Here is a 24,681-nt window from a genome sequence, read left to right as displayed (position 1 = left end):
TTCAAGGGGTATTGTCAAAATAACTTAATTTTTATGTTATAATAATTCTCCTTGTCTTTCTGATAGAGTCTAGATTGCAGGCTCCTACTATATTGTATTCGCCCAAGCCCTTAGTACACTGGCCTGTACACAGTAAGTGCTGAATAAATACCATTCATTGACTGATTGATAATAAGTTAATTTTAATTATATAAGTTAATTATACAAGTTAATAAGGGGCATGGGGTTTAAACAGGAGAGAAATCAGAAGGGAAGTAATTACCCAACAAACTGGCACCCTCTTTCAGGCTCACCATCACTACATGGATCATTGCTATGCAGTGGAAAGACCACTGCTCTAGAAATCAGAGGACCTGATGGGTTGTAGTCAATCAATGGGCTTTATTGAGCGCCTACTGTGTTCAGACCACTGTACTAAGCATTTGGGAGAGTACACTACAATGGAGTTGGTAGACACAATCCTTGCTCAGGAGGAGCTTACAGTCTAGTTGTAGTTCTGCCCGTAGCAGGCTCACATGGGGGAGGACCGCACATGCATTTCACAATGTACGGCACCCCTGCCTGCCAATTCACTTGTTACAGTTTGTGCCCCAGAGGGAATGTGGCTGTGTGAAAGTGTGATTGTAAATCTTCTGCCCAGTAAGCGCTCAATAAATACGATTGATTGAAGTCTCAGGGCTGAGGCTCATGGGAATTATTTGACACAATGAATCACCACCTTCTCCTGGAACCACCATCTAACTGTAGTTTCTCTGACACTGTCTTCTAATTCTCCTCTTCCTCTGGTTGCTCCTCCTATGTCTCCCATCCCAAACTATCTGAGTCCCTCAAGACACAGTTCTAGGGCCCCTTCTATTCTCCATCTCCATCTACTTCCTCTGGAGCTCATTCCCTCCCATGGCTTCAACTATCATCTTTATGCAGATGATTCCCAAAACTACCTCTGCAGCCTTGACCTCTCTCCTCTGAAATTTCACGGTCCTTTCCCCCTTAAAGGTGTCACTACTTGTATGTTATCCTCTCAGGGTCACATCTAGAGAGTTTTCAGTACTCTACCAGTCTCGATTATGGGAGGGAGAATCAAGCAGAGACAAATCCATTCCTAGCTTGGGCGGTGGCTAGCTAATGGAAGGCAATCTGCTGCAAGTCAAAACTCCCCCGTGCTGGGTAGCAGAGGCATGTGAGAGGGTTGAGGGTGGAGTCTCAAGTTTCCTGTGTGGAAGGAGGCAATCACTTCCGGATTTTGACCAAGAAAACTATACGGATACACTACCAGAATGCTTGCAGATGGAGATGGGGCATTCTGGGAGAGTTGTGTCCATGGTGTCATTCATTCAATCACATTTATTGAGCGCTTACTGAGTGCAGAGCACTGTACTAAGCTCTTGGAAAATACAGTTCAGCAGTAGAGACAATCCCTGCCCACACAGAGTTTACAGTCTAGAAGGGGGGAGACAGACATCAAAACAAGTAAACAGGAATCAATATAAATGAATAGAATTATAGATATACACAAATGCTGTGGGGCAGGGAGGGGGGTAGAGAAAAGGGAGCGAGTAGGATGATGGGGAGGGGCGAGGGAACTGAGGAAAAGGGGGGCTTAATCTGGGAAGGCCTCTTGGAGGAGGTGAACCTTCAATAGGGCTTTGAAGGGGGTAAGTGTGGTTGGTTAGCAGGTTTGAGGAGGGAGGGCATTCCAGGCCAGAGGTAGGACATGGGCCAGGGGTCGATGGTGGGACAGGTGAGAACGAGGCACACTGAGAAGGTTAACACGAGTGGAGTGTGTGGGCTGGGCTGTAGAAGGAGAGAAGGGAGGTGAGGTAGGAGGGGGCAAGGTGATGGAGAGCTTTGAAGCCAATAGTGAGGAGTTTTTGCTTGATGTGGAAGTTGATAGGCAATCACTGGAGGTTTCTGAGAAGGGGGTGACATGCCCATAATGTTTCTGTAGAAAGATAATCTGGGCAGCAGAGTAAAGCATGGACTGAAGTAGGGTGAGACAGGAGGTTGGGAGGTCAGAAAGGAGGCTGATGCAGTAATCCAGTTGGGATAAAATGAGTAATTGTACTAACGTGGTAGTGGTTTGGATGGAGAGGAAAGGGAGGATCTTGGTGATGTTATGTAGGTGAGACTGGCAGGCATTGTTGACGGATTGGATATGTGGGGTAAATGAGAGAAAGGAGTCAAGGATGACACCAAGGTTGCGGGCTTGTGAGACGGGAAAGATGGTAATGCCGTCCACAGTGATGGGAAAGTCAGAGTTAGGGAGGGAAGATAAGGAGCTCAGTCTTGAACATGTTGAGTTTTAGGTGGTGGGAGGACATCCAGTTGGAGATGTCCTAAAGGCAGGAGGAGATGTAAGCCTGGAGGGAGGGAGAGAGAACAGGGGAAGAAATGTAGACTTGGGTATCATCGGCATAGAGATGATAGTTGAAGCCGTGGGAGCGAATGAGTTCACTAAGGGAGTGAGTATAGATAGAGAACAGAAGGGGACCAAGAACCAACTTGTACTTCCCAAGTGCTTAGTACAGTGCTCTGCATACAGTAAGCGCTCAATAAATACGATTGAATGAATGAACTGACTCTTGGGGAATCCCTACAGTTAGGGGATGGGAGTGGGGGGAGGCGCCTTTGAAGGAGACCAAGAATGAATGGCTAGAGAGATAAGAGGAGAACCAGGAGAGGATGGAGTCAGTGAAGCCAAGATTGGATAATGAGTTGAGGAGAAGGGGACAGTCAACTGTGTTAAAGGCAGCTGAGAGGTCGAGGAGGATTAGGGTAGAGTAGGAGCCATTGTATTTGGCAAGAGGGAAGTCATTGGTGACCTTTGAGAGGGCAATTTCAGTGGAGTGGAGGGGTTGGAAGCCAGATTGGAGGCTAAGTAGATAAAGATATATCTATAACAGAATGCGTCTGTTATATTGTACTGTCCCAAATGCTTAGTACAGTGCTCTGCACACAGTAAACGTTCAGTAAATATGATTGATTGATGGTTTTATGTGACTTAGGATGCTGGGAATTAATCAGGAAAGGCAAACTGGAAGAGGTGGGCTCTCAGGAGCGCTTCAAATTTGGGAGAACTGTGAGTTGTCAAATTTCGAGAGGGAGCTACAAACCAGAGGACAGTGGAAGTGAGGTTGGAGGTGGAAGAGTGGAGAGTGAGGTATAGTTAGAAGGTTTAATTGAGAGGAAAAAAGAGGGTGAAGTGAAAAGAGCAGATGTGTAAAGAGGGGTGAGTAGGAGAGCCAATTGTGAGGAATCTTTGCAGATGCAAAGGAACTTGGGGAATCAGTGGAGGGTCTTGAGTCACATAGAAATGTGCACCACACAGCAGTGCATCATATGGAATGGGTGTGGGGGGGAAGGTTGGAGGCAGCGAGCCCAGAGAGGAGACTGACATACTTTAGCCATGTTAAGACCAGAGTGGTAGCCATCTGGGTGGTGAGGAAGGGGCAGATCTGGGAGATGTGTGGAAGAACCAGGAGGATTTGGCAATAGATTGAATGTGAGGGTTAAATACACGGAAGGAGTGAGATTTTCTGAGGTTACAGGCTTCTGGGACAGGGAAGAGATGATGTTCATTCAATCATATTTATTGAGTGCTTACTGTGTGCAGAGCACTATATTAAGCGCTTGATGTTGACAGATGGAAAAGTTTAGTAGGAGGGGAGAGGAGTAGTTCGATTTTAGACGTGGGCTGAGTGACATTTAATTGGATATGTTTGGAGGTAAGAAGATATGCTGATGGCAAGTTAGATGAGGGGACAGAGGTAGATTTTGGGAGTCTTCAGTCAAGAAATTGATTTTTTTTTGTATTTGTTAAGCACTTACTATGTGCCAAACACCGTTCTAAGTACTGGGGTAAATACAAGGTTATCAAGTTTTCCCATGTGGGGCTAACAGTCTTCATCACCATTTTAGAGATGAGGTAACTGAGGCACAGGGAAGTGAAGTGACTTGCCCAAAGTCACATAGCTGACAAGCGGTGGAGCCAGGATTAGAACCCACAGCCTCTGACTCCCAAGCCTGTGCTCTTTCCACTAAGCCATGCTGCTTCCCAAGATTTACTCTGGGATCAAAGGCTAGTGTAATACTTTTCACCTCCTAGCCCTTGAACCAACATAAGACAGTAGCATGGAAAATGAGAAGCAGCTTGGCCTAATTGAAATCTGGAGGACCTGGGTTCTAATTTAGACTCTGCTGAATCTCAGCCCTAATGCTTAACTGCTGTATGACCATGGGCAAGTCATTAACTCCTCTGTGCCTCAGTTTTCTCATTTGTACAATGGGGAATCAGTACTTGTCTTCCTTCCTGGTTAGATTCTGAGACCCATTTAGGATGGGTATTTTTTTCTTTAATGGCATTTATTAAGCACTTACTATGTGCAAAGCACTGTTCTAAGCACTGATTGTGTCCAATCTGTATGTACTATACTTAGTATAGTACTCAAACGCTTAGTACAGTGCTTTGTGCATAGTAAGTGCTCAATAAATATGATTTAATGAATGGTATATCCAATCCAGCTCTTAGAGTCGTTGTCACATAGGGAAGCGCTTAACAAATACCGTGATTCATTCATTCAATTGTATAATTGTATTCAATCTGTGTGCAGAGCACTGTACTAAGAGATTGAGAGAGTATAGTACAACAATAAACAGACATTTTTCCTGCCCACAACGAGTTTAAAGTCTAGATGTGAGGAGACAGTGAGCCTGTTATTGGGTAGGGACCGTCTCTATATGTTGCCTACTTGTACTTCCCAAGCACTTAGTACAGTGCTCTGCACACAGTAAGCATTCAATAAATATGATTGAATGAATTAATGAATATAAATAAATTACTGACATGTACATAAGTGCTGTGGGACTGGGAAGAGGGGATGAACGAAGAGAGCAAGCCAGGGTGATGCAGAAGGGAGTGGGAGAAGAGGAAAGGGGGGCTTAGGGAAGGCATCTTGGAGGAGATGTGCCCTCAATAAGACTTCAAAGGGAGGGAAGGAGTTCCAGGCCAGAGGCAGGACGTAGGTGAAGAAGGGTTGGTGGTGAGATAGATGAGATCAAGGCACAGTGAGAAGGTTAGCATTAGACGAGTGAAGAGTGCGGGCTGGGTTGTAGTAGGAGGGTACCCAGGTGAGGAATTATTGTTGTTATTATTATTATCACCATTATTAATAATAATTCAAAATTAGTTTAGCAAGCACACTGACACAACTATGCATTTTTATGTAAATGGGAATTTCAAGCCACCCATTTAATCCAGTCCCATTTCAGTGGCCTTTAAAGGATTTGGGAGTCAAATGGCTCTTCCATGGATACACCTAAAAGAGCAATTGGATTCCCAGTTCCTTTGGTGAAGAAAGGTTGCATGCTTGTCCCTGGGCATAGTTAACCCTGTTTCTCTCTTGCAAAGAACAGTCTCGAAGGGGCTAAGCACTATTAGATAGCTCTGTTCTCCCCACTGGAGAATTGAACTCTCTACTAGCAATAGTGGTGATGTTAGGGTTTTGTAGCTTGAATAAAATCTTCTCCCCATTGCTAAAAGAGGTGACGGCAATGAGGTGGCCAAACATATATGAACAGGAGCATAGTTTTTAAACATCAATCATTAGAATTAGTTTTTCATCTGGGCGGGAGGGAAGGGAGAGGGAACTTTAATTCAGGGAACTTTGAAAGGCTTTTCCACATATGGAGCAAAATACTTCGGAGGGGGAAGGAAGAAAGAGGGGGTGCCAAAACAAGAGACATAGACATAAATTTGCCCCAATGAACTTCAAAGAACTGTCTGAGATAGTAATGTCCAGGAAAGATCACTTATAACTGGATTTTTCTGCATAGTTTATTAGCCCAGAAGTTTAAATTAGTGCAAGCTTTTTAATGTAGAAAGTGAAAAATATTGAAATTAAACTGTTTAAACATGTTTTGAAATGACTGTGGGGAAGATTACGGTAGTATATTTAGAATTAGTGAAGTTTTTTTGTTTTAAAGTTTTTCAGAAAGTTATCTACAAAGAGATTAAAGGTTAATCATTTGAAAACAAACTGTTTCTGCTTCAATAACTACACAGATTTGGATGGAAAGATACACATGCAGTCCTTCTGGAAAAAGAGGCGTTTATCACATTTGCTCACAACTGAGCGAACTGAAATTGTGCAGTTGTCTGTGAGGAGCAGCATGGCCTAATGGATAGAGCACAGGCCTAGGAATAAGAAGGACCTGGGTTCTAATCCCAGTTCTGCCACTTGTCTGTTGTGTGACCTTGGACAAGTCACTTCACTTCTCTGTGCCTGAGTTACTACTTCTGTAAAATGGGGATTAAGACTATGAGCCCTGTGTGGAACAGGACTGTATATTAACCCTATGCTTAGAATAGTACTTAGCACATAGTAAGTGCTTAACAAATACCACAATTGTTCTTATTATTATTAATCGAAGGCATTATTTTAGATGAACCTAAATGACAACTCTCTAAAACTGTATTAAAAAGCAAGCAGCAGAACCAGAATTAGAGCTCAAGAAACCCATCCTTTTTTTTTTGTAACACATGATGTGAGGTGATTTTAATTTTATCGTTGGGACTCTAGAAATGTCATTTAAATGATCAAAAGTTTTGGTATTAATGTTCATGACCTCAGAAGTGTCCATAATCAGTGAAATCCTATTAATCGATAAGGCATTTAGGCATCTTTGGGAAAGCTGATCCAGAGATGTCAAAGATAAAAATACCCATTTGTGTTTAGCGGCCAAAAAGTGCAGACAGTTAAACATACCAAAATATTGACTTCGTGTTCTCTTTCTTGTGATCTGATATCGCTCTGTGTCACTGAATAACTTCAAAGGGCAGCTGGTTATTGCTGTGAAGACACAGTGCAATGCTTTCTCACCTGCTGTCTGTGATCACATCAAAAACAGTTAGACTCACATTTCTTCCCAGGGCACATGGGGCGGACAGGCTGCGACTTGTTTGGGGCCGAGGCCAAAGAGAAGGGGCGTAGGCAGTCTGCCCTCCAGTGCTCCGGGAAATGTTCTAAAAAAGTAACTTCTCCCAGTTAGTGCTCCGGGAAATGTTCTAAAAAAGTAACTTCTCCCAGTTATATTTAAAATGTAAAGCGGTTAGCCCAGACCTCCATTTAGGCGACCATATTTTTTGACTTCGGAATGGACTTTGCCTCAAAGCAATCATTGAATTCCTGAAGAATGTCCAGATTCCTTGTCGTAATGGAAAAGAATGTTTAAATAAATGAAGATGAAATCCAGTGCGCTATTTTTAGTGGGGTGAATGAGGGCGGGGGGATGTCAAAATGACTTTATCAGGCTCCAAGTGTTTTGGGGGTGTCGGTGAACATTTGCCTTTAGTTTTTGAAGGGGTGACCATGGTGGTGACAGCTTTAGCCCATCAATACTGATTACAACTCTGAGCAGTGGGTTGGGCTGGAGTGAAGAGGCAGAATGTCATCTTCCTGAATGACAGAAGCATTTTTCTCCGTGTGGCCCAGTCTTGGTGACGAGCCCTTTCCCCAACTAGGGCTATTTTTAGCCCCCCAGCCACCCTCTGGGCAGTGATGTGTTTGTATCAGCCCCTCCACTCCCTGCCCCAGCCCCTTCTCTCAGCAGAATCCCTGCCCTGCGCTACAGAAATGCCTTGTATCCAGTGCCCTAGCTGAAGGACAGAGTGCTCGGGAGTAGTGGGTTCTGGCTGCCGCCCCTGGTTCTCCTCCTCGACAACTTCATACCTCCTCACTTCCCCTAAATGTTTTCCCTACCACCCCCAGAAAACCCTGGAGGAGCCCAATATGGGTAAGCTCCACTTGATAGTGGCCCAGCCTGTTCCCCAAGCCCTTGGGTTGGCAGCACTCTACCAGACGATCTAGAAGGGAGGCATGTACACTACACTTAGTAATAATTGTGATATTTGTTAAGTGTTCCTGTGTACCAGGCACTGTACTAAGCACTGGGGTGGTTGCAAGTAAATTGGGTAGGACACAGTCCCTGCTCCACGTGGGGCTCCCAGTCTCAATCCCCATTTTACAGATAAGGTAATGGAGGCTCAGAGAAGTGATATGATTTGCCCAAGGTCACACAGCAGACAAGTGACAGAAGTGGGATTAGCACCTGTGACCCAACTCCCCGGCCTGTGCTCTATCCTCTATGCCGTGCTGCTTCTCTTAATGCTTGCTGTGTGCAAGGCACTGTACTAAACACCTGGGAATATACCCTAAAGTTAGTACACATGAGCCCTGTCCCCAAGGAGTTTGTATTCTAGGGGGGATGATACATTCAGGTAAATTACAGGTAAGAGAAACAATTTAGTATAAAGATATGGACAAAGGTAGGGAAGCAGGTTGGCCTAGAGGAAAGAGCATGAGCCTGGGAGTCTTAGAACCTGGTTTCTAATCCCGGCTCTGCCACTTGTTTGCTGTGTGACTTTGGGCAAGTCACTTACCTTCTCTGTGCCTAAGTTAACTCATCCGTAAAATGGAGATTTAAATTCCTTTCCTTTCAATTTAGACTGTGAGCCCCAAGTGGAATAGGGATGGTGTCCAACCTGACTACCTTGTATCCATCCCAGTGCTTAGAACAGTGGTTGGCACAGTGATAGCAAATACTTTTATCATTATTTCTACAATAATGATTATTACAATAATTATTTTTACCAAAGTGCTAATAATTGGGGGAGAGGGTGGGGTGCTTGGAATGTGAGGACTCAAGTGCATAGGTGATGCAGAGGGAAAGGAAAGGGGTGGGGAGATGAGCGATTAGTCAGGGGAGCCTTCCTGGAGGAGATATAATTTTAGTAGGGCTTCGACGATGGTATTTAATAGTTCTTATGAAGTGTGTACTGGGTGCAGAGCATTGTATTAAGCAGTAGGAAAAAACAGTCACTGTAGTGTCAAACTTTCCTCATTGCTGCTGTTACTCTAGTCTGTGTATCTAGGGTTGCCCTGACTTTCAGAATGCAGGTCCTCAAATTAGTCAATAAATAAATGGTACACAGTAAGCGCTCAATAAATACAATTGAATGAACAAATTCATTGAGCTTGACTCACTGTCAGTGGCGAGGTAATGCTCTCGACCCAATGCAGAAAGGCAAGCTGGGGAAATAAGGTGGACAGGCGTAGGAACTGGAGAGCCACCCAATATTCCTTCCTAATGACCTTTATCAGTTTCAGGGATACCCTCCAGGCAGATTTTTTTTTTTTTAAGGTCTCAGGTTAAGCATCTGCTTTAGTCTAAGTATTTTTCAATTAATTATAATAATAATGGCATGTGTTAAACGCTTACTATGTGCAAAGCACTGTTCTAAGAGCTGGGGAGGTTACGAGGTGATCAGGTTGTCCCACGGGGGGCTCACAGTCTTCATCCTCACTTTTCAGATGAGGGAACTGAGGTCCAGAGAAGTTAAGTGACTTACCCAGAGTCACACAGCTGACAAGTGGCAGAGCCGGGAATTCCACCCCTTCAAGGCCCTGCTGAGAGCTCACCTCCTCCAGGAGGCCTTCCCAGACTGAGCCCCTTCTTTCCTCTCCCCCTCCCGTCTTACCTCCTTCCCTTCCCCACAGCACCTGTATATATGTATATATGGTTGTACATATTTATTACTCTATTTATTTACTTATTTATTTATTTTACTTGTACATTTCTATCCTACTTATTTTATTTTGTTGGTTTGTTTGGTTCTGTTCTCTGTCTCCCCCTTTTAGACTGTGAGCCCACTGTTGGGTAGGGACTGTCTCTATGTGATGCCAATTTATACTTCCCAAGCGCTTAGTACAGTGCTCTGCACATAGTAAGCGCTCAATAAATACGATTGATTGATTGATTGATTGCACAACCGCAAAGTGTAGGCTCCAAATCTTTCATGATTTCCTAGATTTAAATCACTCTGCAGATAGGGCACCGTCACTCTTGAAGGGTTGTAGGCCGGTTAGTGTTGTCATGCCAGATCCAGAAGTAGAGCAAGCTGGGTATTTCATTAAGCGTATCATGTATTGATGGTGCTGGCATAGACAGAGAGGTGCTTGCTTGCCAGTGCTGAAGGCTTACCTGTTGGCAGGCAGCACTCTCTGCTTATTCGCCTCTGATTCTAGGAACCATTTTGGAAGGAGGGGGTGCTCCCCAATTCCATTCTCAGAGGTGACTTGGAGCTTTGCCATCTTTGCCCACCACTTGCTCCATCTGCCAATTGTACCTGCTTCGAGTTGTGGCATGAAAGTACGGGAGCCAAATCAAGAGGAGTGGTTTTATGTAGGGGCACCTGCTCCATCTGCCAATTGTACCTGCTTCGAGTTGTGGCATGAATGAAAGTACGGGAGCCAAATCAAGAGGAGTGGTTTTATGTAGGGGCTTTTTTAAAGGCACATGCAACTTCGGTTTATAATACTCTAAATTCTAAATACTCTAAATACTCTAAATCCAAGCCAACTTAATAATAATCAAGATAGTTGTGGTGTTTTTAAGTGCTCATTATGTGTTCTAAGTCAGACCACCACTCTCTCCACTTTCAAAGGATTACCAAGGTCACATCTCCAAGAGGCCTTCCCCAATTAAGCCCTCTTTTCTCTGGCTCACTCTTCCTTGCACATTTTCTGCACTTCAATCTGTGACCTTTGGACACTTGATATTCTCCTTGTCCCCAGCCCCACAGAACTTATGTTAAATACCTTTTAATTACGTATTATAAAAGACTTAATCATATTAAAGTTGGTCTCCCTCTCTAGACTTTAAACTTGTTATGGGCAGGAATGTATACTCTGCCAACTGCTTACTACAGTGCTCTACACATTAAGTGCTCAATGTGATTGATTGAAGAATTGAAACAAAGTAAATCACCTTTGTAGGGATCACAATGGCCAAAATAAAAAATATGGTAGCAAAGACTCTTAGACATTAAAATAACAATGAAATGCTTCAAAATCTACGAAGAGGAAACCTCTTAAGTTAATGTGAATTAACACAAACTAGTTAAGTTAAAAGGATTGGCTCAAAAAGATTAGAAACACAGTCTACTAAGTTTTTTATTGAAGTTTAATGAGCTCCAATCAAATCTAATTGGAAAGAAATGAGACAGACTTAAATTTATGATTTTGTTTCTCCATAAGTCATTTTGTTGAGCTCTGTAGCCTTCAAGTTTCATTTTGTGCCTTCTGTATAAAGCATTAACTTGCCACGTACTGACAAAAATAGTCATATCAGTTTCGTGTCACCTCTGGTAGCCGAATTAAGAGGATTTTTATTCAGCCGCCAGAAGACTGGGGACTGGTTTTCTTTCTCTTGGTGTGTTCTTGTATTACACAGGCTTTTCTCTTTAAAGAAAGGATTATGTGGTGCTAAAGTGTCAGTTTAGGGTTTTTATGGTTGTTCCATCTGCAAAATTCAAAAGGTACAAACTCTAGCAATACCACATCAGATACTGGATGGAGGCCATTGTCCTGCTAATATTGCTCCTCCTCTTCCCTTCTCTCCCTCCACTTAGAAAGAAGAATTGTGGCAGGCTAGTGGAGTTTTGGGTTGGCTTCTAATCCTTCTCCTTCACAGAGGCATTCATTTTTACTAGCTGACCAGTGCCAGCTTCCTGGTAAATAAATCCATGGCACTACACTTTGGGAGAGGAAGAGATGGCAAATCATTCACAGATGTGGAAGCAAAGCCTGTTTCTAATTGAAAAAATCAACCACTAAATTAATTGAAATTATAAAGGAATGATATGTAAGGTATGAAAGCCCCTAAGGGGTAGTCTTGATCTGCAGCTTGAGATACAAATGCTATTTTGAAAGGTGGTCATTTATCCTGTGTCTTTGTCGCTTCAGATAGTCTTTCTGTTGACTTTGTGCAGGGCACAGTAGTTCATTTGAAATCCAATAAAGGCAGGAAGTTCCCTGCTTAAGCCACTTGAGTCCAGATGATTGACACTTAGAAAATTTCTAAAGGCACACCCCATTTCAGCTTTTCAGTATATCAGTTTCAACTTCAGGACGCTAGTTTCTTTTAGGTCATTAGCTCCCGGGACAACAGACAGTGGTGGGGGTTGCTTAGGTTATGCAGGGAAGTGGAGATACTATTTTAAAAGTTAAGATGGGGGTTTAGGGGAGGGGAGTTTAAAGAGGGCAGGGGAACGCTGGAGAAATATGGGTTGGGGGTTGCCTAATGGCGAGCTGGAGCCACCAGGGAGGGTTGAGATATGCGTTTTAACTTCTGGCAAACTAAGTCTAATACCCTATTGTGAAACCTCTCCGACTAAACTTATCTAGATTAATGTAGCTATATTACTCATCCGTAACTGATGCATGCAGCATTCTGGGTAATTTTGACAAAGATAGGGTATCTCACCATGATTCAGATACCAATTCTCCCTTTATAACATTGTTCCTATGGGAAAATTGGTTCTGAGCTATTTTATCTGGATGTTGTTATCAAGAACCATTTTTTTTTTTTTTTGCTAATCTCTGGGCTTTCTGGAACCATTTTAGAGAAGGATTAAAAAAAGCTTCATATCCTGCAGGATTTGGCCTCGAGACGTCTTGTGTTTTTTAAAATCTTGAAATGAAGTACCAAAACTCTGGTAAATTGGCCATTTCAGTTCTCTATAATGTTTAGAAAGAGCTACTTAGTGTTTTCTTGGGTTCCTTCAGATGAAGAAATTAATGGATCATCCCTACTCTCTTAAATTAACCCAGCCCAGCACCACTGTGGGGAGAAAGAGACACACAGAGGGAAAAATACACAGGCACGGACCTTGGTGGGCAGGCCTACACTTGAAATTTTTCCTGGCCCAAAAGTTCCCTTTGACTTCCTTTATATCCATATTTCAGGTTGAAAGTGTCTAGCTATGTCCCCACTATCATGACTTAGAGATGGATAGAGATCTGAAGGCGTTTCCCAAATACCCCAATCAGTGGAGAAGCTGCTACCGAGAGTTTTGGCTTTTAAATGCTGAGGATAGTCCAGGCCCTATTGCTGTGGCTTCACATGTTGCCAGCTTTAATCCTTCTAATTGAGCCCCTACTGTGTGCAGAACACTGTAATAGTAATGGCATTTGTTAAGCTCTTACTATGTGGCAGGCACTGTATTAAGTGCTAGAGTGGATACGAGCAAATCGGGTTGGACACAGTCCCTGTCCCACTTCTCTGTACCTCAGTTACCTCATCTGTAAAATGGGGATGAAGACCCCCAAGTGGGACAACCTGCTCACCTTGTATCCCTCCAGCGCTTAGAACAGTGCATCACACATAGTAAGCGCTTAACAAATGCCATCATTATCTTCTAGACTGTGAGCCCGTCTTCTAGACTGTGAGACCGCTGTTGGGTAGGGACCGTCTCTATGTTGGGAACTTGTACTTCCTAAGCGCTTAGTACAGTGCTCTGCACACAGTAAGCGCTCAATAAATACGATTGAATGAATGAATTAATGAATTTTGCAGATGAGATGATTGAGGACCAGAGAAGTGAAGCAACTTGCCCAAGTGTCAGAGTCGGGAATAGAACCAATGACCTTCTGACTCTCAGTCCTGTGTTCTATCCACTACACCATGCTGCTTCTCCCAAGCACTAGGTTGCCTACCAGTATGATAGAAGACCCTGTCCCTTCCCTTGTTGCAGACACAGATAATAATAATAATAATAATAATAATGCATTTGTTAAGCGCTTACTATGCACAAAGCACTATTCTAAGTGCTGGGGGGGGATACAAGGTGATCACATTGTTCCATGTGGGGCTCACAGCCTTAATCCCCATTTTGCAGATAAGGTAACTGAGGCTCAGAGAAGTTAAATGACTTGCCCAAAGTCACATAGCAGACATGTGGGGAAGCCTGGGTTAGAACCCATGACCTCTGACTCCCAAGCCTGTGCTCTTTCCACTGAGCCACGCTGCTTCAACAGATCATGTTTATACAGTAGGTGCAGGAGGAAAAATATAGATTCAACAGGTAAAACCTGGAGTATGGAAAAATGGATTCAGTGGCGGATAAAACTGAGATCTATCGAACTCCATATATGTGAGTATATATACACAAATGTGTATATGTATATACAGATGTACAACTGCACAGGGTAGGTATGTGCACCTAAGGCTGTATATTCATAATTGCAGAGGAATAGCCAGAAGCATGGACTGGAAGTCAGAAGGACCTGAGTTCTAATCCTGGCTTCTACACTTGTCGGCTGTTTGATCTAGAGTGTGAGACTGGATGGCAGGACAGGAAAGACCACGACTGGAAGCTAATGTTTCCTCTCGTTACGATGCAGTTATAATCACAGAAGTCTTCAGAATATTCATACTTCTACCCCCACTCCCCTCCCCACAGCATTTATGTATATATCTGTAATTCTATTTATTTGTATTGCCTGTTTACTTGTTTTGATGTGTATATATCTACAATTCTATTTATATTGGTGCTCTTGTTGCCTGTTTACTTGTTTTGATGTCTGTCTACCCCTTTCTAGGCTGTCGGTATGGGCAGGGATTGTCTCTCTTTATTGCTGAATTGTACTTTCCAAGCACCTAGTACAGTGCTCTGCACATAAGTGCTCAATAAATACGATTGAATGAATGAAGTCACTTCACTTCCCTGTGCCACCATTACCTCATCTGTAAAGCGGAGATTAATGCTGTGAGCCTCATGTGTGACATGGACTGTGTCCAACCTGATTAGCTTGTATCTACCCCAGTGCTTAAAACAGAGCCTGGCACATTGTAAGAGCTTAATAAATACCATAGAAAACCAGAAATTTTCTCAGGATAATGTTGCGACGAGATATTTTCATGTTTCTGCTTCTTGTGGCCCTAGAATTTGGGTCTCGAGATCATCACAGAATCACGTTCATAAAGGCTGTGGGGAGGCTAGAGGTTCCCTAACTTTTTGGACTGACGACGGTGCTTTTCCCCTTCCTGTTTCCACAGCCAGCTGTGTTCCTCCTTGCCAGAATGGAGGGATGTGTCTCCGGCCCCAGCTCTGCGTATGTAAACCAGGTACCAAAGGCAGCGCCTGTGAGGACAGGGTGATGAAAGATACTTCTTCCGCTTCAGCCTCTGGGGGCCAGAGCCCTGCCCCCATTCCGTGGTCTGTTCCCAAGCAGACGGCTCAGCAGACGTCATTCCAGAAGCTAGAGGCTTCACAGAGAATTGGCCCTGTGGCTCAGATGACCTTGACCCTAAAGCAGAAACCTCCAGTGGGATTATCTCCACAGATGCATTCACAGTAAGTTTTGTGTTTACCTTGCCATTTCAAAACATCCGATTTGGCAGCTGCTTAATCATTTCTTTATTTCTAGGTGAGAGTTAGGAGGCGGTAAGTACTTTTCTGGACTTCTCTAAATTGACTGAGCCTCTCTTTATTCCGTGACCTACCCAAAGATCAATCAATTAAATATTTCTCCAGCAGCTCTTACCCGTTAACCATTGTGTTGTTTTCCCTTTCTGAATTGTAAATGAATTGTGTGGTCTGTGGGGTCTAATCCCCTGCTGTGTGACCTTGGGCAAGTCACTTCACTTCTCGGTCCTCAGTTATCTCATCTGTAAAATGGGAATTGAGACTGTGAGCCCCATGTGGGACGGGGACTGTGGCAAACCTGAATAGCTTGTATCCACCCCAGCGCTTAGTAAAAGTGCATAACAAATACCACAATTGTTAGTTATTATTTTTACTATTATTATTATTAGTGTCTGAAGGGAAGATAAGGATTGTTGACAAAAGTAGTGAAGATGTTTACTTAGTCCTGGACTTGGCCTCCTCATAGCCATTCTTCTGAAATATGGCCTGAAGAGAGGCAATTTAGAACCCACATGTATATTAGCAGTTTTTTTTTGGGAAAATACACTCCTGTAATAGCCAGCTAAGGAAATGTTTTACTAGGGGCAGCCATTTCCCCGAGACATTACCACCTAAATCCATGTTAGGCAAACAGTCATTTCTTCCATTAATGGGATTGTAATTTATAACCCAATATTTTATTCTGCACAAGTCCACTCCCCAAAAGCAAACCCCACTTCTGCAGAATGAATTATGATCTATGTGATGCAGTTGGATCCCTGATGGATGGATAACAAGAGAGCAGGAAAAGATCAGTCAGCAAAACCTGTTTCGTTTTGGGGAATGGAGATAATACTGAACTTCTAATGTGATGGTTTTAATATAGGCTGGTTTAGTCAATTCCTGAATATGGGTGATGTTTATTGAACCGAGATTAAACAATGTAGCACTTATTCCCTCTTTCACTGTTGTCCATTTAGGACTGTAAAATGCTGATTTACAATGATTCCATGATAGAAAAATGATGTCCTATGTTGTTCTTAATGTTCAAACTTAGTCCAGTACTGTATGCTGAACCAATATCTGGTGTGGGTAAAGAATGTTATCAATGTCTCCTTGAAACAGCTTTCAGAATTGTATAGTACAAGGAGACATTTTAAAAATCCAACTTTTTTTCTGTTTAATCTTGTGTGTGTGAACAGACCAATATTATTCTCCTTAATTGTAATCAGTTAGAAAAACCCTATGAAATAAGTGGCAAGAAACCTTTCCTTTTCCTTGTATTAGGCATTACCTTTATCCTCTCTGAGCCTATCTCCACTGATAAGTTTATCTTTATGGACTGCTAGTAAGAACTATATGATAGATAGGAGATGACCTTTTTGTTGTCCTGGTAGTGTGGACAGGGCTGGCTTCAGATGATGTGTAGGATAAGCAAAACACCTCTGGCACTCTGTCAGAAGAGGCAGAGGTAATAGAAGTGAGCACAGTGTTAGATGTCCAATGTTTGTAAAGTGCTTTCCTCTATTCTACTCAAGAATCTCCAACGTAGCCCCTCCACCTCTGCATCAAACAGAAACTCCTCACCATTGACTTTAAAACACTCAATCACCTCACCCCTTTTTACCTCACCTTGCTACACTCCTGCTGCAACCTAGCCTGCACAGTTTACTCCTCTAATGCTAGCCTTCTCATTGTATCTTGATCTGGTCTATCTCATTGCCAACCTCTCACCCACATCCTGCCTTTGGCCTGGAATGCCCTCCCTCCCGGAATGTCCTCCCTCCTCAAATCTGACTGACAATCACTCTCCCCCCTCTTTCAAAGCCTTATTGAAGGCACATTTCCTCCAAGAGACCTTCCCTTTTTTTTCCACTCCCTTCTGCATCACCCTAACTTGCCCCTTTTATTCATCCCCCTCTCCTAGCTACACAGTACTTATGTATAGATCTGTAATTTATTTACTTATATTAATGTATGTCTCTCCCTCTAGACTGTAAGCTCCTTGTTGGCGGGGAATATGTCTGTTATATTGTTACATTATATTCTCCCAAGTACTGCTCTGTACACAGTTAGCACTCATTAAATATGACTGACTGACTCTCCCTCCTCTTTCCCCTCTCTCCAGTCACCAGTAGCAGCTTGGCCCTGTGGATAGAACACAGGCTTGGGAGCCAGAAGGACATGGGTTCCAGTCCCAGCTCAGTCACTTCCCTGCTGTGTCTGACCACAGCAGATTCTGACCTTGGGCAAATCACTTAACTCTTCTGTGCCTCAGTTACCTCATCTGTAAAATTGGGGTGAAGACTGTGAACCCCATGTGGGACATGGACTCTGTCCAACCTGTTTACCTTGTGTCTCCCTCAACGCTTAAAACAGTGCCTGGCACATAGTGAGCACTTAACAAATACCCTGAAAAATAAAGAGTTCCTCCTTTACCAGGGATGAGGGCTTTGCAGCCCATCCTCTGTCAAGAGCAGTCACTTATTCAATCAGTGGTATTTACTGGAGAGGGTACAATACAATAATAATAATGATGGACCTAGTGGCAAGAGCCCAGTCTTGGGAATCAGAGGATGTGGGTTCTAATCCGAGCTCTGCCAATTTTTGCTGTGTGACCCTGGACAAGTCACTTTACTTCTCTGGTCCTCAGTTACTTCATCTATAAAGTGGGGATTAAGGCTACGAGCCCCACGTGGCACAACCTGATTACCCTGTATCTATCCCAGTGTTTAGGACAGTGCTCGGCATGTAGTAAGCACTTAACAAATACCATAATTATTGTTATTATTACTTGTTAAGCTCTTACTATGTGCCAAGCACGGTTCTAAGCACTGGGATAGATACAAGTTAATGAGGTTGGACACAGACAATGTCCAACATTGGGCTCACACTCTTTTTCTCCATTTTCTACAGATAAGGTAACCGAGGCACAGAGAATTGAAGTGACTTGCCCAAGGTCACACAGCAGGCATGTGGTGGAGTTGGGATTAGAACTCAGGTCCTTCTGAATCCCAGGCCTGTGCTCAAGCCGCTAAGCCATACTAGTTAGTCGGCATGTTCCCTGCCCACAATGCCCATAGAGTTTACAGTCTGGAGATTGCAGAAATGTTGTTGCCATCTGCTGATAATTTCTTTCCTCCCCTTTTTATACTGCAAGCTCGTTGTGGGCAGGGAATGGAGCTGTTATATTGTTCTGTTGTACTTTCCCAAGTGTGGTGCTCTGCACACAGTTAGTGCTCAATAAATACAACTGATTGATTGATAATGGCAAAATTAATTCTTCATGTCCATGGGGGCGTGGTGCAGCATATATGGAAATCTTTGGTTTGGTGGTAGTTCAAGTGGGCCTTGATCTTGATCTTCCATCAAGAGTTCATCTTTGCTGGGTCTGCCTGCCCCAAAGCCAACTTCATAATTACCTCTTGGCTGCATCTTGGCCCACTGCAAGTTGTTGAGCATGCATGGCCTGCTTGGTCAGAAGTAATTCCTTGATCTCTGGCATCCACTTGCTGTGAGCTCGTTGAGGGCAGAGAACGTGTATGTTGTTGTATTGTACTCTCCCAAGCGCTTAGTACAGTGCTTTGCACACAGCAAGTGCTCAATAAATGCAATTGAATGAATATTCACCTCAGTCCCTGCAGCCACAATTCTGGGATCAGAGCAGGCTGCAGTGATGCTTTTGCAAAGTCCCCTCAGTGTCTTCTTTCTCCAGGAGCTATTTAGGAAGGGACCATTGTTGCTGTACAGCTTTTGTGTGGAAGGGGATAACTGAACTTCATATTTTCCCACCCAAACCCTGTCCTGCCCCTAACTTTTCAGTCACTGTAGATGGCACCACCATCCTTCCTGTCTCATAAGCCCATAAGCTTGGAGTTATTCTTGACTCCTCTCTCTCATTCAACCCACATATTCAATCTATCACTAAATCCTGTCAGTCCCACCTTCACAACATCACTAAAATCTACCCTGTCCTCTCCATCTGAACTGCTACCATATTAAGCCAGTCACTTATCCCACCCCACCTGGATTTCTGTATCAGCCTCCTTGCTGACCTCCCAATCTCTTGTCTCTCCCCTCTCCAGTCCATTCTTCATTCTGCTGCCCGGATCATTTTTCTACAAAAATGTTCACACCATGTTTCACCGCTCCACAAGAAACTCCAGTGTTTGCCCATCCACCTCTGCATCAAGCAGAAACTTCTCACCATTGGCTTTAAAGCACCCAATCACCTTGCCCCCTTGTACCTCACCTCGCTACTCTCCTACTACAACCCAGTCCGCACACTTCATACTTCTAATGCTAACCTTCTCACTGTACTCTGATGTCGTCTGTCTCCCTGTTGACCCCAGGCCCACATTCTGCCTCTGGCCTGGAATGCCCTCCCTCCTTGAATCTGACAGACAATTACTCTCTCCCCCTTCCAAGCCTTATTGAAGGCACATGTCCAAGAGGCCTTCCCTGGCTAAGCCCTCCTTTCCTCTTCTCCCTCTCCCTTCTGTGCTGCCCTGACTTGCTCCCTTCATTCATTCCTCCCACCAGCCCCACAGCACTTATGTACATATCTGTAATTTATTCATTTATATTAATGTCTGTCTCCCCCACTAGACTCTAAGTTCGTTGTCGGCAGGGAATGTGCCTGTTTATTGTTATATTGTACTCTGCCATGCACTTATTACAGTGCCGTGCATACAGTAAGTGCTCAATAAATATGATTGAATGAATGAATGAAAGGTTATCTGATGGCAACATACAGTTTGGAAAGAAGTGTCCGACCTGCAAGATTGACCGCTGATGCTTGGCATTCTGAAGAGGGGATGTTTTTCTGCAGAAAAGGATAGCCAGCCCCTTTCTCCATGAGCTGCAGTCCATCAAGAAGTCTGTTTTTACTCTCACACTCTATGGACAACAGCTCGCAGAGAAACTCTGTGAACTGAACACCAAACAAGGCTCATCAGATGATTTCATCTGGTGAAATGATCAATTCCCCTCCCTTCTTCCTGCCATGTATCTTAAAGTGATGTCACGAAATACCTACAGTAGCCTTTAATTTTTACAAAGAGAGGTGCCAATGCAAGCAAGATGGACAAACTGGTATCCCTCCCGGTGATGGATAAATCTCATCTTGAGAGGCATGTAGAATGTTTGAAAGGTCAAGACTGTAGCCTCTAGACTGTAAGCTCCTCCTATAGACAGGATGTTTCCTTCTTTAGACTGGAAGTTCCCTCTTCTTGATTGTAAGCTTGTCCTCTGGATTGTAAGCTCCTTCTCTAGACTGTAAACTTCCTCCTCTAGACTGAAAGCTCCCTTCTCTAGACTGGTAGCTCCCTCCTTTAGACAGGAAGCTTGTCTTCTAGACTGTAAACTCCTCCTCTAGACTTTAAGCTCCTCCTCTAGACTACAAGCTCTCTGTGGACATGGAATGGGCTTAGCAACTCCTTTTTTTTAATGGTATTTTTTAAACACTTACTATGTATCAAGCACGATACTAAGCACTGGGGTAGACACCAAGACACATGAGGATCATCAGTCTGTTGACGAGAGAAAGGCTAAATCCCCATTTTACAGATGAGGTAACTGAAGCACAAAGAAGTTAAGTGAGGTGCCCAAGACACACAGCAGATGTGACAGAGCCGAGATTACACCCCAGGTCCTCCAACCCTCCAGCCCTTGCTCTTTCTACTACCCCACACTGCTTCTAGCCACACTGCTCTCTAGACAAAACTCTGCTATATTGTGTTTAATAAAGCACTCTAAAAACCATGAGTGCTCAATATGATTGATTGATTGACGACTGTCTTCTGGCCTCCTCCTTGCTTGCTACCGATTCAAAGTAGTCACGGTCCCAGTTAGGACCCGTCCCAAGGCTAAATGATACTGGGGATTTGGGATAGACCCCAGGGATTCTGCCTATTGGTAGGGGCTTAGCCCCAGGAATCCCTGAACCAAATCAAGCCTGGGCACATAGAGGGCTGTGAATTTCTTGGAAGAAAAGCTCAATTCAAACACAAGGTGATATAATTACAATGTAAGCACAGGGCTCATGAAAGACCTTCCAGGTGTAGGAAGGCAATGTTATGTTCCCTATTAAGATGGCAGCTTCTATTTTCAGTCTTTTCATGGAAGAAAGCTTGCGTTTACCATGAGGTAGGTTGGCTGGGGTACAGCTTCACATATTGTGTTCCTCTAAAAAGGGAAAAGTTAACAAAGCGAGAAGTTAACCATGTGCAGAGTGTTCTCTTCTGACTCCACTTTCTTTATCTCAGTTTTGGGCTTCTGTTCCTGTCATCAATCATTTTTTCTTTGGAAGAGTAGAGCCAGTGTATACTTGGATGTCTGTAAAGGCAGAATATATCTTGGATCGCTTTTTGAAATATTCTGCTCTTTCAGACATCACAATTTAAACGCATTCCATATGCCTGGAAATTCTGTGCCCGTACTTTCCAGGAGGCACCACACAGGAAGTAGAACCAGTTGTAAAAATGCACTAACAGCTATGGTTTCATTGAGTAGGATTTGAGCTACAGCCATAACACTGCAGTCTGGGATCTTGTCTGAGAAGTAGCATGGCCTAGTAGAAAGAGCACGGGCTTAGGAGTCAGAGGACCTGGGTTCTAATCCCATCCCCGCCACGTGTTTTCTGCGTGACTTTGGGCAATTCACTTAACTTCTCTGTGCCTCATTTACCTCATCTGTTAAAAAAAATGGGGATTAAAACCGTGAGTCCCATGTGGGACATGGATTGTGTCCAACCTGATTGTCTTGCATCTACCCATCTACCCCTGTACCTAATACAATGCCTGGCACATAGTAAGAACTATTTAATAAATACCATTAAAAATAGTTATTAAGGAGCAATGTAGAGCTGGTCAGGGCTTAGATGAGAGATGTCCGTTTTCATAGAGAAGTGCTGCTGAGCTAATCAGAAAGATCCTGCCCTCCTAATCTGACAGAGGGATAGATGGATAGAACTGTCCTTTGTTTTTTAGGTGAAATGTGACCCTTAGGTTCAGAGGGATATTACCCCCTCAGGATCTGCAAAACTATTCATGGCTTGAGAGTGTTTTTCACATCTCCTGAGCCTCTTAATAAGCCAGATGTCTTTGTTTCTTCTTTCCCTTTTATCCTTTATTTTTAGTAACTGTTTTGTATTTTATTATTTGTTTTATTTTAATAGTTTGTGTCTCCCCACCATCAGATTGTAAGATCCTTGTGGGAAGGGATTACAACTACCACCTCCGTTGCATTGTACTTAGTTCATTGCTCTGCACTCTGTCTGCACTCAATACTACTGATTGATCTGAAGATGGAGATTTTCTTGGGTATGATATGTCCTTAGAATCAGATGTGGTTTATAACTGAATTTTCCCAAAGAGGCAAGGAGAGGTGAAGGGCCTTGTTGAAGCAACGTTGCCAATCGATCGAGTTGGCCGTCAGGAATGTGACTGAATCTCATCCAAGTTCATTCTCAGGCGACCAGGCACGGGCAGGTTTGTCCAGGCTAACATGCTCCAGGAGCTCGAGAGCAGGGTTCGTGCAGTTTCCAAAATCAAAACAAGTAATTATTGCGGCTTTTCACTTGGCGTTAAGGATGTGCCTCATTCTTGGCTGAGCTGGATCCCTGTTTCAGAGTTGTGTCTCCAAAAGGAGATGATCTTGGGATAGTTTGGGAGTGGATCAGCAGTCCCTGACTCCATTGTTGCCTCTGGCAAGTGGAAACATTGACACAATGATGTGAGAACTTGACTGGCCAATGCATCTTCCATGGTCCAAGATTGCGATCCATTGAGCAATGTGCATGTTTTAGCAAGTCCTCAGTTCAGTTTGCCTCTGAGTGTAAGCTGTTTCTTTTTTAGAAAAAGAGGGATGTGTCTAATGCCCTCAGTTCTTTCAGAGGATAGCAGCCTATAAATTATAATAATGTGTAATGGTCAGAAAAGAAATAACTAGTTGAACAGCATAAGATTCATGGACTTTTCATGATCATCTTCTTTTTGATCTCATGCTCTCTTCTTGTTTCTCTCTGTCTACTCAGTGTCCCCCCTTTCTCCCCAAAGGTTTGCCTTAACCCTTTCCATCCCACAGCACTGTCACCAAACTGTGCATAAGATCACTGAACTCTGTTATTGAAGTAGGAGATCAAGGTTAATCTGAATGGTAATGATTATGGTATTTGTTATATACTTACTATGTTTTAAGTGCTGTTCTAAGCATTGGAGTAGAAGCAAGTAAATCAGGTCAGACACACTGTCCCTCATGAGCTCCTATTCTAAGTAGGAGGGAGAACAGGCATTGAATCCCCATTTTACAGATGAGGAAACTGAGGCCCAGAGAATTTAGGTAGCTTGCCCTAGGTCACATAGCAGACAAGTAGTGGAACCAGGATTAGAATGAGAATCCTCTTTCCACTAGGTCATGCTGCTACTCATTCTGAATTTAGTCCAATCTGTTCAAATTGTTTTCTGAATCACTGAGTCAGTGGGAATATGGAGTGTGGCCTAGTTGAGATTCTTGAATTCCATCTCCAAATGAGAGAAGTGAAACCCAGAAAAGTTAAGTGGTTTGCCCAAGGTCACACAGCAGACAAGTGGCAGGGCTGGGATTAGAATCCAGGTTCTCTGACGCCCAGGCCTGTGCCACGCTGCTTCTCTAACAAACCGATTCACCAGACCCAATTTCATGGCTTCTCTTATGCTTCTGGGCTATGTTAGATTTTACTGGAACAGGATAAAAATTTCCAGCATTTGCAACCAATGTAAATCCTGTCTGGCACAGATTATGACACTGTCTCTGCTATTGGGTGAGCAGTGTGAAGGAAAAGATTTTACACATTCTACATGTTGACTCTGAAAACATAAATGAGAAAGTTGAAGGCCTGAAATAGGAAAAAACATCTCAAGCTTTCTTTGCATTCTTGTTTTAAGGTTTACGGGTGAAATCTCATAATTCATTTTCATAGGGTTATTCTTATTTCCTGAAGCAGACAAGACAAGTGTTATTGACACATGGACTTTCCTCAAACCGACTATACAACACGCCACAGATGCAGCATTTAGGAAAATATCTATCATGTGAACTTTGGTTTAGGATGATGACAAGGTTACTGGCTTCCCAGGGGACTAAGTTGATTTTTTTTCCCTTGCATTGGCATTTTGATAACTGCTGTATGACGGATGGTTAGAGGTCTCAAAGACCTCTTAGATTATCTGAACTCCCCCTAATCATATTTTAGGAAAAATTGGTTTAACTTCCACAGGAAAGCAATGCAGGCATTTGATGTCAAGATGGAGGGTGAGTTTCCCTAGGAAAGCAAAATGGAAAAAAGTCCTCAAGATTCCCCCTACTTACCTCTCTGGACCCAAGTTGCTTTTTCTATTTCTCCTTGTTTCTCACTGGGACATGCCTTCTTTCTTCTCCTTTCATTGTTTTTTCTTTCC

At 43.4% G+C, this 24,681-nt stretch overlaps 1 protein-coding gene across 4 annotated transcripts in view; it reads left to right on the top strand.

The window, feature by feature from the left end:
- Window positions 1-24,681, top strand: part of LTBP1 (latent transforming growth factor beta binding protein 1) — a 438,291-nt gene that overhangs the window by 31,168 nt on the left and 382,442 nt on the right. For all 4 annotated transcript variants that reach the window (XM_038760501.1, XM_038760417.1, XM_038760246.1 and 1 more), the window contains exon 2: window positions 14,896-15,193. In XM_038760501.1, coding sequence (XP_038616429.1) covers window positions 14,928-15,193 — 266 coding nt within the window. In that variant the 5' untranslated portion in view covers window positions 14,896-14,927. The remainder of the gene's footprint in view (window positions 1-14,895; window positions 15,194-24,681) is intronic.

The sequence above is a fragment of the Tachyglossus aculeatus genome, chromosome 1, assembly GCF_015852505.1.
Source record: "Tachyglossus aculeatus isolate mTacAcu1 chromosome 1, mTacAcu1.pri, whole genome shotgun sequence".
In the NCBI taxonomy this organism is placed as follows: domain Eukaryota; kingdom Metazoa; phylum Chordata; class Mammalia; order Monotremata; family Tachyglossidae; genus Tachyglossus; species Tachyglossus aculeatus.
Note: the sequence above shows the minus strand (reverse complement) of the source record. Positions and strands in the feature narration are given on the sequence as shown.